This window comes from Leucopleurus acutus (genome assembly GCF_964270905.1).
Source record: "Leucopleurus acutus genome assembly, chromosome: 4".
NCBI classification, from domain to species: Eukaryota; Metazoa; Chordata; class Mammalia; order Artiodactyla; family Delphinidae; genus Leucopleurus; species Leucopleurus acutus.
The window spans coordinates 3,698,309-3,713,339 of NC_139146.1; the positions used below are offsets into that span (position 1 = coordinate 3,698,309).

General features: G+C 57.2%; 1 protein-coding gene across 1 annotated transcript in view; it reads right to left on the bottom strand.

The window, feature by feature from the left end:
* The window catches only part of SORCS2 (sortilin related VPS10 domain containing receptor 2), a gene marked incomplete at both ends in the record, with an annotated part of 481,188 nt that overhangs the window by 27,955 nt on the left and 438,202 nt on the right, over positions 1-15,031 (bottom strand). The window contains 3 exons of the mRNA XM_082837533.1: positions 2,612-2,719; positions 3,646-3,737; positions 9,367-9,443. Of these exons, the coding sequence (XP_082693659.1) occupies positions 2,612-2,719; positions 3,646-3,737; positions 9,367-9,443 (277 nt within the window). The remainder of the gene's footprint in view (positions 1-2,611; positions 2,720-3,645; positions 3,738-9,366; positions 9,444-15,031) is intronic.

The following is a 15,031-nucleotide window of genomic DNA, read 5'->3' on the forward strand; positions in this document are numbered from 1 at the left end:
CTCACCCCATATAAGGAAGCAGCTCGCCCCCTCCCTCCGCCGTCCTCCGGGAGCGAGCACGGGAACCTCTCACTTGTTTTCACTCCCTACTGCTACAGCAGGAGCCTTCCTGGGCTGGGGACTCAGACCCAGCCCTGCCCCCTGGAAGCTTCCTCAAAGTCTGCTGGGGGGAGAGAGGAAGTAACTCGGGAGGCCAACCAGAGGCCGAGGTGTCCACAGTGCCGGGTCCCCTCCCAGCGCCAGCGGCCCTGGCCTACACTGGCTGTCATGAGGGGAATAGAGTCATGGAGCCTTGGGTGGCTTCCTGGGGCCATCTTAACTCATGTCCACAAACTCGTGCTTCAAACAATGGAAACGTATCTCCTCACCGTTCTGGAGGCCAGAAACCTGCGATGTGGGTGTTCACAGAGCGGGCTTCCTCTGCAGGCCCCAGTGGAGGGTCCTTCCTGCCTCTTCCAGCTCCTGGGGCTCCAGGCGTGCCTGGGCTGTGGTCGCATCACGCTGGCCTCTGCCACGTCTTCACACGACGGTGTGGCTGTGTATCTAACCCTAACCCTCTTCGTATAAGACACGAATCATTGGATTAGGGCCCACCTGCCACCTGTGCGACCTCATCTCAACTAAGCACGTCGGCAAAGGCGCTGTTCCCAAGTAAGGTCACATCCACGGGTTCTGGGTGGACGTGGATTTGGGGGGACACTGCTCTCCCCAGTACAGGCGTCATCAGTAAAAGCCAAGCAGAGTGCACAGGGCCCGATCTCCTGCACCCAGTGCAGCCAGGCATGCACAGCGTTGGCGGGGCTGTTAGAAATGCAGAGTCTCGGGCCCCACACTGGCTTGTGAATCAGCCCTGCCTGAACAAGTGTCTAGACGGGCGAATCGCCCAGGAAGGAGGCTTCCAAAGGCGGACCCTCATTTCGTGGTTTCCGGGTGAGCGCCTTGTCTCCCCAGCGGGGCCACAGGGCACAGTCAAGCCCTGGGTGCCTTTTTCAATCCCCGCCTGCTCAGGCTCTGCTCCTGGGCTGTGAGCCACTCTGAACAGGGATGCGCTTGACCTAAGCCAGGGTCAAGGGGCTGGGGTCACAGCCTGGATCTGCCCTTCACTGGCCTATTTGGGTCTTAGGTCCTCTCTGTGCCATGTGCCTACAAGTTCTTCACAGGTGCCAATAGCCAATAATCATCACTACCATTATCACCCTCACCATAGCATCAGCTTCATGATCACCATCATCAACACCATCACCACCATCAACATCACCATCATCATCATCACCACAATTATCATCATTATCACCATCATCACCATCATCAACACCATCATCACCATCATCATCACCATTATCATAATTATCATCATCATTATCACCATCATCACCATCATTATCACCATCATCATCACTGTCACCACCACCACCATCATCCTCCTCACCATCAGCATCACCTTCACTATCACCATCATCAACACCATCATCATAATCACCATCACCATCATCATAACCATCACCAACACCATCACCATCAACACCATCACCATCATCATCACTGTCACCATCACCATCACCATCATCATCATCACCATCATCACCATCATCATCATCACCATCATCATCACCATCACCATCATCATAACCATCACCAACACCATCACCATCATCACCAACACCATCACCATCATCATCACTGTCACCATCACCATCATCATCATCACCATCATCACCATCATCATCACCATCATCATCACTGTCACCACCACCACCATCATCATCCTCACCATCAGCATCACCTTCACTATCACCATCATCAACACCATCATCATAATCACCATCACCATCATCATAACCATCACCAACACAATCACCATCATCACCAACACCATCACCATCATCATCACTGTCACCATCACCATCATCATCATCATCACCATCATCACCATCACCATCATCACCACCATCATCATCAACACCATCATCATCATCACCATCATCCTCACCATCATCATCATCACCACCATCACATTATCATCATCACCATCACCACTGTCATCACCATCGTCACCATCACCATCATCACCATCACCATCATCATCACCATCATCACCATCACCATCATCACCATCATCATCATCATCACCATCACCATCATCATCACCATCACCATCATCACCATCATCACCATCACCATCATCATCACCATCACCATCATCACCATCACCATCATCATCACCATCATCATCACCATCATCACCATCATCATCATCATCACCATCATCATCACCACCACCACCATCATCATCACCATCTGAAAGGTTAAGTGGACAGTGACCCAGAGCTGACCCTTGACTCTTGGTTCCACCCCTCACCAGCAGGTGATCATGGGCAGGTGACAAATGTGCCTGACTAAGGACAGAGTGGCCACTTCCCAGTGGCTGAGGATGAGAGGAAACAGTAGATGGTAATAGATAAGGAAGCAGGTGTGAAGATGGAGGTCAAAGCGAGGAGGCTGGGGGTCAGTGTTGAACCTGCCTAGAGCAGCAAGGCCCACAGTGGCCCTCCGCCACGGCCCGCCTGGGGTTCGGCTCTGACCTGCCTGCCCACCTCCCGTGGGCACTCACGTCATGACCAGCGTCTCGTCCCCCGGCTCACTCAGCAGCCCGTCCACAAACACGGAGGTGCTGGTGAAATTGTGCGTGCTCCAGGTGAGGCCCTCGTCCACACTGAACCTGCCGAGAGAAGGGGAGTCACCACCTCGGGGCAGGTGGGAACACATCCTGTGTCCAGGATGAGCTGCCTCGCTGGACCCAGCCCTGCCCATGCCCAGGGACCAGAGCTGTCCAGCTGAGGCGGCTGGGAAAACAGGCAAGAGCAGTGGCCAACCCCAGGGCCAGGCCAGTGTCTCGGCCACAAGAGGATCCCTGACCTCACGCTCTCCTGGGAGGTCACAGCAGCCACCCACCACCAGCAGATGGCATCCACATCTGCTTGGTGACACCACAGTCAAGGAGTCCTGGGTGTGTGGTCTGGGTCCCAAGCTGCTTTGTACCCCTTGAATTGCAGTTATCCAGGCCTTGGAAACATCCAGGTCAGCCCCACCCAATGCCCGAGGCCAGCCCAGGGTTTGCCAGGTCATTGATGGGAGCTTACTGTCTCTCAGTGAGGCATATCAGTACAGCCAGCTGCAGTGCAGAAAGATCTTTTTCAGACTAAAGTGATATTGGCTTCCTGGCAGCTCCCCCAGCTCTGCCTTCCAAGTCCAGAGTTCATATCTGCCCTCACTTCCCCACAATAAATCTTCACCTGTCTGAAGCTGATGCCAACCCCACTCTCACCTGGGCACACGCTGCTGGCTTCCTTCTCTGACCCCACCTCCTCCACTGAGCTAATTCCTGTCCATGCATAAAAGTCACCTCCTCTGAGAAGCCCTCCCTGCTTCCCGAGGATGAGGTGGGTGGGGGCCTCCTCACAGCCCCAGGCTTCCCTCTGGCCCACCCGACCATGCTGGGTCATCATTCCCCATTTCCTCACCTCTCCAGGCCTGGCCAGAAGCAGCTGTTGGGTGGGGGGACTGGGGACTATTCTGAGGGGTTCCCAGGTGGGGAGAAAGAGCCCCTACCACCCTGCACCCAGTGCTGGCTCCCGATGGCCTTACTTGAGGATTTTCAAGGGGATGGAGGTGTCCTTGATGGCCACGATCACGCCGCCGTGGTCCAGGTAGAGGATGTGATGCTCCTCCTGAAATACCTGCAGAAGACAGCAGGTGGGGGTCTGAGGGCGGGACCCTGAGGAGGGTCGGAGGTTGTTCAGGGTCTGGGGTCGCTCTCCAGTGGGGCAGAACTGCCGACACACTGCCTGGGGGGCAGCAGCAGAGTCCAGTTCCCTGAGGCGGGGCTGGCCTGAGGGCTCCCAGTGTCCCCAGGCCATCCTCGTGCTCCCCCAACCACCCAGACTCAGTACGTGTGGGATGAATGGATGCAGATGGCGATTTCTAGACCATTGACAAGAGAGAAAAATAAACACTGCAGGTGGTCCTGCCTAAAGGAAAAACACATGCACCAAAAAGGCCGACACGTGAGGATGAGAAATAGTGGAATTTAGAAAAGCATTTAGGATAAGCGTCACCAGTAAAAGCAAACCTCTATTTGACATTAAGATAGTCCATGTGCCACCTCCTTCAGGAAGCCCTCCCTGATGCCAGGTTGGGTGGGGAGCATCTCTGGGCCCCCTGCCCCAGCACTTACTGCACTAATTTGTCATTGTTTCCTCCAGCCAGGGAGCTCCTCAAAGGCCGGTCCTGCCTCTGAATCCTTTCTGTGGCCCAGCACATGCCTCAGCTCACAGCTGGGGGTGCCTGTGCTCAGGGAGTGTGTGGGGGATGAATGAGTGAATGAGTGAATGAGTGAATCTCCGCCAAGTCCTCAGGGGACACAAGGTCGAGTGGCCTGGACAGGGCTCTTGCAGGAGGAAATACCTCTGGTGGCCTCGCGTGTCTGCAAACAGCCCTGGGATGGGGCCCCATTTTACAGATGAGCAAACTGACGCTTGGAGCTGTGGGGGCCGAGCCAAGGCCTCAGAGCTGGTGGGCGGCAGAGCCGGGTGTGGCTCTCCAGTCCTGCCAGGACACGGGCGTCCCCCTCTAGATCTTCCACGAACACAGACACCTAGACGGCCAGCCTGGGTCTTGACTCCACACAGAGAAGGGCACCAATGTCCTCTGCCACGTCCCCTGCCACCCTGAACCTCATCTACAGGACGTGGCCCCATCACGACCACCTGCAGCGGGCCAGGGCCCCATTCACCCCCCACCCTGTCTGACCGTCTCAGGGCCTGTGGGTTCTGTAGCAGGGGTGCAGGGAAACTCAGGGGGAGACGGGATGGAGCCAGGTCCCCACACCCACAGCCCCTCGCCGGGGACTGCGCGCTCACGGGTGTCAAGCCGCTCCGCACAGGGGCCTGGCGAGGCCTTCGTGCCTGCGGCTCTGGGGCCCCTCCTGGGCTAGGGAGGCAGCTGCTGCAGGGCTTGGTGCCGAGCGAGGCCGGAATAAGCGCATCTCCAAGCAGATGGAGACCCAGGGCTGCATCCGCACTTGCCCCGGCAGAAAGACCCCCGAAAGCTCCCACACCCCGGGGACCCTGCCTAGAGCAATGAGTGACCAGGAATGAGGAAATCATTAAAAAAACCCTCCCACCCATTAACTAGCACCTCCCCCGATCGTCTATCTCGAGTCTTCCTTTGTTTGAATGTCTGTTTTTCCAGAGCCAGCGGGAGGCACTCGGGGAGGACCCCAAGCAGAGGCCTCACCTCTTAGGAACGGGAACTTCAGCAGAGCTGATGGTGCCTCCAGGCCAAGCCCTCAGCCCTGACATCCCATTACCCCCACACCCCCTAACCCCACCAGAACCTTCCAGTGGCCCCCATGGCCCTTAGAATCACATCCACACCCTTTCCTGGTCATTGGGGCTCTGTATGAGAGGCCCTTGCCCACGCTCTCCCACCTCCCGTATACAAGTCACCCTGGCCTCCTTTCCCCGAACACATCTCAGGCCCTTTGCACATGCTGTTCCCTGCCTGCAAAGTTCTTCCCCAGATATTTCCACCTTCTCATCATCTTGCTGGCTTTCCCGCTGGTCACAGGAATTCTCTAGGAAACCCTTCTGGCTTGACTAAAGAGGAGAGGTCCCTTACGAAGAATGGTGGAAGAGACCTGGATACCTGAGAACTGTGCCCTTAAACATGTCTGATGCGGGGGAGGGGAGAACTGGGTGACTGGCACGGGGGCCTCTGCTGTGCGTACAGAGCCTTGTTTAATAGCAACCACGCTCAGAGGTCACCTCCCCATTTTCCAAAGAGAGACCAGAGGCTCAGAGACACACAGCGACTTGCCTGCAGCCACATAGCTAGCAACTGGCAGCGCTAGGGTAGAGACCCCAGGTCTCTGATGGACCGCGGGCCGCATCCACCAGGAGCTGCTGTCACCACGAGCAGGACATTTTCAGCCGGAGGAGGATCTGTGTCCTGCGAGTGACGAGGTCGCAGGGTGGGGTGAGGGCCCAGAGCACTAGCTTGGGGCCTCCCGGATCCACCCCTGCATCTCCCTCCCCGCAGATTCCATGGCCGCGCCTGCCGGGGTCAGAGGAGTCCCTGGGCCTGGGTGTCCTAAGCTCTGGCAGGTGCTCTGGGTGGCACTCTGGATAAGTGTGCTGCCTGCGGCTACGTTAACTCAGATAGCACCTCCTGGATGAGGGAGGTGACGTCGTGCGGATTTAGGTACTGTGGGGAAGAATTTTGCACAATTCCCCTCCCCGTCTCTCCACTCGTCAGACACACCCAGTGTTTCATGTCCTCTGTCTGGGTCCTGGGATCCAGAGGTAGAAATGAAAGCTTAACGCCCCAGAAATTCATAGCCCAGGGAAACGCCCGCCCGCCCCCCCGCAAGGAGACAGACCACCTCCACCCAGTGACTCGCCCACTCGGATACCAACAAGCAGCCCATCGAACCCACCCTCTCTGCCCAGCCCAGGTTCTGCCACAGTACAGGGCTCCCAGCCCGTGTTCTGGGGGTGAATGATGTGCTCCAGTTAGACTCGAGACCTGAGCCAGTGGGCACCCCGGGAGTAGGGGGGGGTGTCACAGCGCATTGGGCGGGGCAAGGGCATTACGGGCGGGGAAACAGCGTGTGCAGAGGAGGTTAAGGACAGCAGTGTGGCCAAGTGGAGGGGGCACGAGCTGTTTGCTGGGGCTGGAACTGCGGGCAGATGGAGAGGTCCGTGGGCGGGCTGGCGTGGGTCAGCCGATGGTCTACCCTCCCGTAGATGGTGGGGGACACCGAGGTTTACTTGGGGAGTGAGGGGAACAGATTCCCCTTTTAGAAGCTTCCTGGGGGAGGGACGCTGAGGGGGGCGGGGGAGGTGAAGCAAGGAGACAGTCTGCTCCTCCAGGAAACAGTGAGCTCTCTGTCCCGGGGATTATTCAAGGACAAGCTAGAATCCCTCCTGGGACCTCCGGGCTGCCGGGCAGGGTGGCGGAAACCACGCTAGGTCCTGCGACGTGGTCCTAGAGGCACATGGCATGCCGCAAGCACATCCGTCTCTGCCTTTGAACTTGCAGAGGCCTCTGCCCACCCGCCCGGTGGGAGCCCTCCTCCCCACTCCACCGGGGGCCTAACCCGCTTCCCTTCCTGGGGAGATCTGCAGGGGTGGCACAAATGAACGGTAAGCCGGAATTGGGTCCTAGGATTGCTCCCAAGCAGGATTTAGCTCCGGGGCACGGCCCCGAACGTGTGCACAGCCCTCACTTGTGCTCAGGCCCCACATGCTTTGCACCCTCCTCCCGCAAGGACAGGCAGGGGCGCGTTTGCCCTGTCCATCCACTGAGGAGATGGGGTGCCTCCTAGTCATCCCAGGGGACCCCCATGGGCAACTCCACTCTCATTAGCTTGGGACTCAGGAACAAGGGGGCTCCAACACCCACCACTGGACCACAGGGTCTTTGCACATCCTTTGCTATGGTTTTCTGTGCCTTGACCATCGCCTAGGCAGGGGTCCCCCAATCCTTTCTCTCCCACACCCTGAGTTCTAGAGGGGGCTCCTAGAACCCCCTCTGGGGGTTCTGGCTATGTTTTGATCATTCCAGGGAAGTCATGTTTTTAAAATGATACATCCTCCCCCCAAAAAATAAATAAAATAAAATAAAATGATACGTCCCTTAGGCATCACGCACAGTGTTATTTGTAATTCACATTCTAAGAGTTTTCCTGTAGAGACAGCTCATCGCATCCTTGACAAACCGGCCTGAGCTCACCTGGTCGTCTGGCCTTCGTGCCTTTGTCCCACCCTGGCCTCTGCCTACTGCCCCCCACCAGTAATCGCCCTCCCTCTGACACGCACGCGCACACACGGGCACTCCCCGCTCCTCTGCCAAGCACCCGAGCCCCCCCATTCCCCCACCCCTCCCTCATCACTGGTACCTCAGCTCAGTCTTGAACAGACATTCTCCCATTTAATTCTGACAAGTTCCCAAGTTGGAAGCCTAAGCAAATTGCTTGACAAAAGTGGCCACTGTGAATACCTTTCTCTTCTGTTTCACCTGGTCTGTAAAGTCTAACAAGCCGGGAGCAGGGGGGCGGTTTCTCTAATCAGTGGACAGGTGGTGACCTTTAAGAAAGTTTAGACATGTTTCACTAGTTTTAGTGAAATAGGACTATGATAACACAATAAGTCTCTTTTTCCCTTTTCAAAATTACTTGTTCCTTGCATATTATTAAAAAACGCCAGGGCTTTAAACCCAGGGTACAGGTGAGCTTCACACTTTGGGGGTTAACATATTTGTCCAGTGTGGTACCTGGGCAGGAGGCTCTAAGTGGGATACTCAGGGGTGCAAAAAATTGACCTGAAAACGGAGCTTCTTACATCCACCGAAAGAGGAGATGCACACGAAAATTTAGTGCATTTTCTTAAGCAGTTAAAGTAGAAACTGTCACTGAAGCTGGCAGACCAGATCAGGCTTTTTTTTTGCTGGAAAGAAATAGCAAGGGTAGAGGGCGACGGGGCCTCTCCTGGGGCGGAGCGCGTGGGTTCGGCTCCTGGGCTACCTGACTGCACAGGGCGCCGGACCGTCAGCCTTTGCTCCCCACCCGCCCTGCTCTGCGTGACGCCCACTGGCCGGCAGCATCCCGCCCTCCAGTCTGAGAATTTGAGCCGCATGTGGGCGCAGCAGGGAGGGGTCCTCACAGTGCGGCCCCCAGTGCTGGGGGCCGTTCCCTGCATAACTGCTTTCTCCTGTCTCTTCTCCCTTTCCTGCTTTTCCTTTTCTCGGGCGACACTGAGCGTCAAATCATCATCTCATGGATGTGTCCCAGGAGGCCCAACCCAGACTTGCCGTGGCCCCCCAAAACCTGCTCCTCCCCACTTTCTCTCCCAAGTCTGTGCCATCCACTCAGCAGCTGCCCCTGCCAGGAACCCGGGGGGTGTCCTCGGGGCCCCCACTTCCTGGCCTTTGGGCTCAGCCAACCTTCTGAGTCCCCGTGTGGCTTCCTGCCGGAAAGCACCCCCAGCCCGTCCCGGGCATCGATCCCCATTGCTTCGATGTTCACGGTAACCTGTCAGACCGTGGGAAGATGCGTCAGGTCTGGAATTCTCCAGCAGTGGCTGCTGAAAGAACAGCAGCGGTGTGGGCAGCCTGGCCTGGGCTCTCTTTTCACAGATGCTGATGTAACATCTGCTAAAGGGAGCCGTGTGCAGCCCCTCAGGCCAGGGAAGATGAAGAAGCGTTTCTCAGAACTCCTCTGGGAGGGAGGGGACGAGAGAACAGACTCTCCCAGGAGCCTCGGCGGAGTGAGCATGGTGGGCTCCGGGCCCCTCCCTGCCACCTTACCTGCCTCCAGGTGTGCCCACAGTCTGATGTGATGTACATTTCTTCTTTATATTCCACAAGCTGGGAGCCCAGGTTACCTGGTCCGGAAGCAAAGTGGCGGGGTTGCTCTTAGGACCGGCCACTCTCCCCCTTACCAAGGTCTGAGTGCAGCCAGGTCCCCAAACAAGGCTGGTGTCTGATGTGCTCTGGGTCTACACCTCCAGCACCAAAGCCACCGGCGGATGCCCCTCTCTGCCCTCCTTGTATAATGACGGGCCTGCTGTCACCACTACGGGTCCTAGTCTGAGCAACAGAAGATTAACTTTGCCCAGAGAAAGCCAGCCTCAGGCAGCCCCAGCTGAGCCCAGGTGCAGGCAGAGCTTGGGGGCTTCAGGGGGACCCACGGTGACGCGTGTGATTCAGGAAGAAAAAGCATGGAGTGGGGGTCGGGGACAGGCTAGAGAGGATGCTGGCCAGGTGGGCAGTGTGGGGACACGGCAGCCCCTGACGGGAACTGCGGCAAGACACGGCTGGGCCTGCGTCTGGAGGCCCCCTGGGGGCCGGGTGCGGGGGAGGCCAGAGGCAGGTCCAGGGCAGTCTGGGGCAGTCCAGGTGGGAGGCAGCGTAAGCACAAAGTAGGGGCTCATTAAATATCTGTTGAGGGGAGGTTTGGGAGGATGGTGAGTTGGGCACCCAGCCAGCTGGGCAGCCAGGAGGATCCTCCTGGGTCCTGGTTCACCTGAACCCACACCAGCCTGGCAGGTGGGTCATCAGCCTTGAAGGCCACTCTGAGGGGTTGGCACTTAATCCTGGGGCTGCTGCCAGAGGGGGAAGAATCCCCACTTAGCATCCAAGGTGATTCCAGCTCACAGATAGGAAACCGAGCCTAAGTGGACCCCTGCAGATGGCCACCTAGAAGACGCAGCTGCGGGACAGTCTCGGTGGTCTCTGAGCTGGGCTGGATGCCCCTAAACGGCCTCCTGGGAAGGGTCTTGGACAATGGGATTTTCTGATGGGTCAGACTGGGCAGGCTTCCGCTGTGACCACATGATGGCAGGGACCAGGGGCCTGAGCTTCCGGGATGAAGGGGACCTGTTATGAGAACACGGAAGCCATTCTGGACTCTCTCCTGGAGCCCCTGACCTGGGCAACGTGTGCACCACTTGCACTTTGGAGACTTATTCACGTGGTGCTGTCAGGAGTCTCTCTTCCAGAGCCAGGTTTAGATGTCACTGGAAAATCCCAGAGGAGACGGATTATCCTCAGATAGATGAGGCAAAGTGAGTCCAAGGAGAGTGGCAGAGGGATTGCGTACCTGCCCTTTTTTTGAGGTCCAACCAACCCCCAAATCTTCCATCCATCCATCCATCCATCCATCCATCCATCCATCCTTCATTAATTTATCATCTGTCCATCTACCATCCACCCTTCATTAATTTATCATCCATCCATCCATCCGCCATCCCTCCATCCACCCTTCATTAATTTATCATCCATCCATCGGTCCATCCGCCATCCCTCCATCCACCCTTCATTAATTTATCGTCCATCCATCCATCCATCTATCATCCCTCCATCCACCCTTCATTAATTTATCGTCCATCCACCATCCCTCCATCCACCCTTCATTAATTCATCATCCATCCATCGGTCCATCCGCCACCCCTCCATGCACACACCTATCTCTTTTTCATCAATTCCACCCACTCACCCCCTGCTGCACATTCATCAGCATTTGCTGAGTGGCTGCTCTCTGCCCAGCCTCGTGCTGAGCTGTGAGGGATCCAAGCTGAGGAACCATGTGTCTGCTCCCAGGGAGCTCTCAACCTAGCCGGGGAAGAAGGATGCCCTGCATCTGTGCACAGAGCCAGGATGCTGCGAGCCCAGGGAACTGTGAAAGCAGAGAAGGGAAAGCTAACGGACCCGTGCAGAAGGGGAATCAAGGAGAGATTCCCGCAGGAAGTGACCTCTGCTCTGTGCCTCAAAAGACAAATGCCACTGGCCAAGGGAAAGGGGCAGGTGTGCCAGGCAGAGGGACCGGCCTTGGCGACAGCACGGAGGTGGGAGGGGAGGTCAGTCAGGGGAGTTGGGGCAGAGGGCCAGGTACTGAGCTGGGTTCCCTTCTACCCGCCTGGCCACCTAAAGGTGCTGAGGAAAGGCTGCTGAATGAAAAGAGGGAGATGAGTGAATGAACGTAACAGCTGGGCGTGGGCAGAGGAAGGAAGGCGAGCCCTTTATCTCCCCATCCTTCCAGATGCCAGCAGGGACGCCAGGACCCGCGCGTCAAATACAGAAGCCGTGCGGCAAAGGATATGGCGTCAGCTCTACTTCCCAGGCAAATTTATAGTCCATGATTTCAGGGGTGCGATGTCTGTCTTTTAAGCGACGCAATCTGTTTTCCTTGTTCCGTCTACCAAGGCTGTCAGGCTGCCGGTCACCTAACAGCCACCGGGGGAAATTAAGGGGAAATTTACAGAACGCATCCACAGGCCACCAGAGTGGGAGGCTCTGCAGGAACACGGGAGCTGGCGCCCTCACTTTACGGAGGGGAAACTGAGGCCTGGGCATGCGACTAAGAAAGGCCTCCCTCTACGTCCCCTCCGGGCTCTTCTGGGGTCTCCTTGGGCCTCCTCCCCCGACACCCCGACCCCTCCACTCCGCTTCTGTGCTCTCAGGGCCTGGTATACAGTAAGCGCTCACTCACTGCATTTCCTCTCCCTGCTTTCTTGGTCTTCAGGTTGCGGAGTGGCTCAGGCCTCAGGGCCAGAACAGAGCAAAGCGACAGCACGAGACCCACCCCAGGACCCCTCACCGTGGCCCCCACCGTGGTGGAGCAAGCCCTGCGGCAGCTGGAGCAGGAGTAAGGGGGCCGCCCCTCTGGTCCTCCGGGTGCTGCCAAGTCCCCGGCTTCTAGGGCCCGGGTGACCCCGCCTGGCTGATGGGCCTCGGGTCGGCTCCTGACCTCCTCCCGGCCCTCGGCCTCTCATCTGGGATCCATGAGGTTCATTGATGGGATTGATGGGTCCCCGACTGGCTGAGTCACAGAGGAAGGGACTCTGCAGGAGGGCCGGCAGGCTGGGCTCCCCCCGGGAGCCCCGGGGGTCTTCCTGGCACAGAGCGGGAGGGGGTGCTCTGAGCATCCCGTCCAGGCCCCTCAAGGTTTTTTCAGTCACGTGACTGTCAGAGCCGGGGTCCGGGAAGCGTTTGCAGCCTGTGCTCTGTGTGGTCCTGAGGGTTCACGTCCAGACGAGGAGCCGGAAGCAGCGTGTGCTGCGCGGTGGCCCAGGACGGGCGCAGGGCAGTGGGGCAGGGAGGGCCTTCCACCTGCGTCAGACCTTTCAGTGCCCCCGAGTCCGAGATTATTACCCTCACTTCACAGATGAAGAAACGGAGGCTCAGGGAGGTGTAGAGCCCCAGGGCAAGAGCTTGGAAAGGCCCAAGTCAGAATTGGGCCCGGCGCCCTCTGTCTCAGCCATCCGTCTGCGATTTGCTACCTCTGCAGGATGCATTCCCTTGACACGCCCAGTCAGGAAGAACATTCCAGCTGGCACTCTCGGCCCGCTGGGTTTATTTCTGGGTTCACTATGGCTGTTTCTAGACCCTGGCAGTTAGAAGCTCGAGTTCCGGTCTTTTTTTTTTTTTTTTTTTTTTTGGCGGTACGCGGGCCTCTCACTGCTGTGGCCTCTCCCGTTGCGGAGCACAGGCTCCAGACGCGCAGGCTCAATGGCCATGGCTCACGGGCCCAGCCGCTCCACGGCATGTGGGATCTTCCCGGACCGGGGCACGAACCTGTGTCCCCTGCATCGGCAGGCGGACTCCCAACCACTGCGCCAGCAGGGAAGCCCTGGTCTTTGCTTCCTGAACCATCCTTTTCCCTTTCTCATTGGATTCATGGCTCCATTTTCTACCTCCATCTGTGGGTCTGGCCTCTGTCCACTGAACCGGAGGGCAGGTCCCCAGTAGGGCAACGGTGTCCAGCCACTGTTCAAATGACAGGGCCACCTGTAGAACACACCTGGTGTTGATGCTTTCTACCTGGTCCCCAGATCAGCCTTACGATGGAGTTTCATCCTCTGTTTTGCAGGTGAGGAAGCTGAGGCTCAGAGGGTCCAGTAAATGCCCAAGTCCCAGCAGCTGTAGGTGGCAGAACCTGGGGCTTGTAACTCCCACCTGCCTGCCTCAGGGTGGAATGAGGGATGGATGGCAGGGAGATCAGGAGAGAGACTCCCTGGAAACAGGCAGCCATCGCCCATGGCTGCCTCGGGAAGCTGAGCCAGGCACAGGACGTCATGTGGCCCCACTGCTCCTGCCACGTCGTCCAGCCCGCTGTGGGGACCGCCAGTGGGAAACTGGTCCCCGCTCGGCGGCCGCAGGGGTGCCCGAGGGAGCCCAGCTCATTCCACCTTCCCCTCTGTTCCCAGCAGACGCTCAGGGCGGGAGCGGAGGATGTAAAACATTTACAACTCAGTTGGCCCACATTGCACGGATGGATCCGTCTCAGGAGAGCCAGGGCGGGATGAAAAAGCAGCAGAATGAAATATAAATGTAGCATCCTGCCCTTGGGGGGACAGTGAGAGGGAGGGAGGCTGCCAGGTCACCCCCTCCGCTCCCCGTTCTCCGTGTGACTCGCAGACAATGAAGTGAACCTCCTGCAGATCCTCACAGCATCCCTGGGGGGCTGGAATGGTCGTCCAGAGCTTTCAAGGCCTTTGAGCGGTGGAAACATTTGAAATTCCGCCTTTTGTACTTTGGTCAAGAATTTGGGGTTTCAACCCATCACGAACATGCATTTTAAATACACCATTGAGCTCATCTCCCTGTGCTATGCGGCCGCTTCCCACCAGCTATCTATTTTACATTTGGTAGTGTATATATGTCCATGCCAGGTAGGATAGGGAGAGTGGGAGGGAGACGCAAGAGGGAGGGGATATGGGGATATATGTCTAGCTGATTCACTTTGTGATACAGCAGAAACTAACACACCATTGTAAGGCAATTATACTCCAATAAAGATGTTAAAAAAAAAAAACACACCATCGCCTTCAGGTCCAGGGAACAGAGTCCACAAGACAGGGGGTGCCCAACATGGGCGACCCAGCCCGTCCCTGCATGGGACCTGGAGCCCCATGAGCTGCACTGAAATCGAGGCTGATGTGTGACTTTTCATTGATTGACACATGTCCGTCATTGAAGCGGGCAGACCCCGCCCCAATTGCAGTCATTGACGAAGACCCCCTGGGACGTAGATGAACAGGACACTCAGAAGATGAAAGGCTTTACTTGCAGTCTTCTCTGTCTGGTTGTGTCGCTCGCTCCCCTACTGGAAAGCCATCTCTCCAGGATAACGGGAGACGCCCCTCGGATAGCCAAGGTCTCCCGCCATCAGAGACCCACAGAGCAGACAGGGGATCTCACCTCCTGACCCCTTCATGGGCTCTGATTCAGTTGTTCTGAAAAACACGTTCCCGCCTCTGCCTGGAAGGCCATTCCTGCCATCTCAGCACGGCCACTCATTTATTCATTCACTCATTCATTCATTCATTCATTCACTCTCTCACACAGCCAGGCCCGGGCCTCAGTGCTGGGATACGTCTGCTGAAGGGGCGGATGCGTCATCCAGCTCAGGGTCTGGGGCGCAAATCCACCGGGTCGCAGATGGTGCTGGAGTAGACAGAGGGAGGGAGCC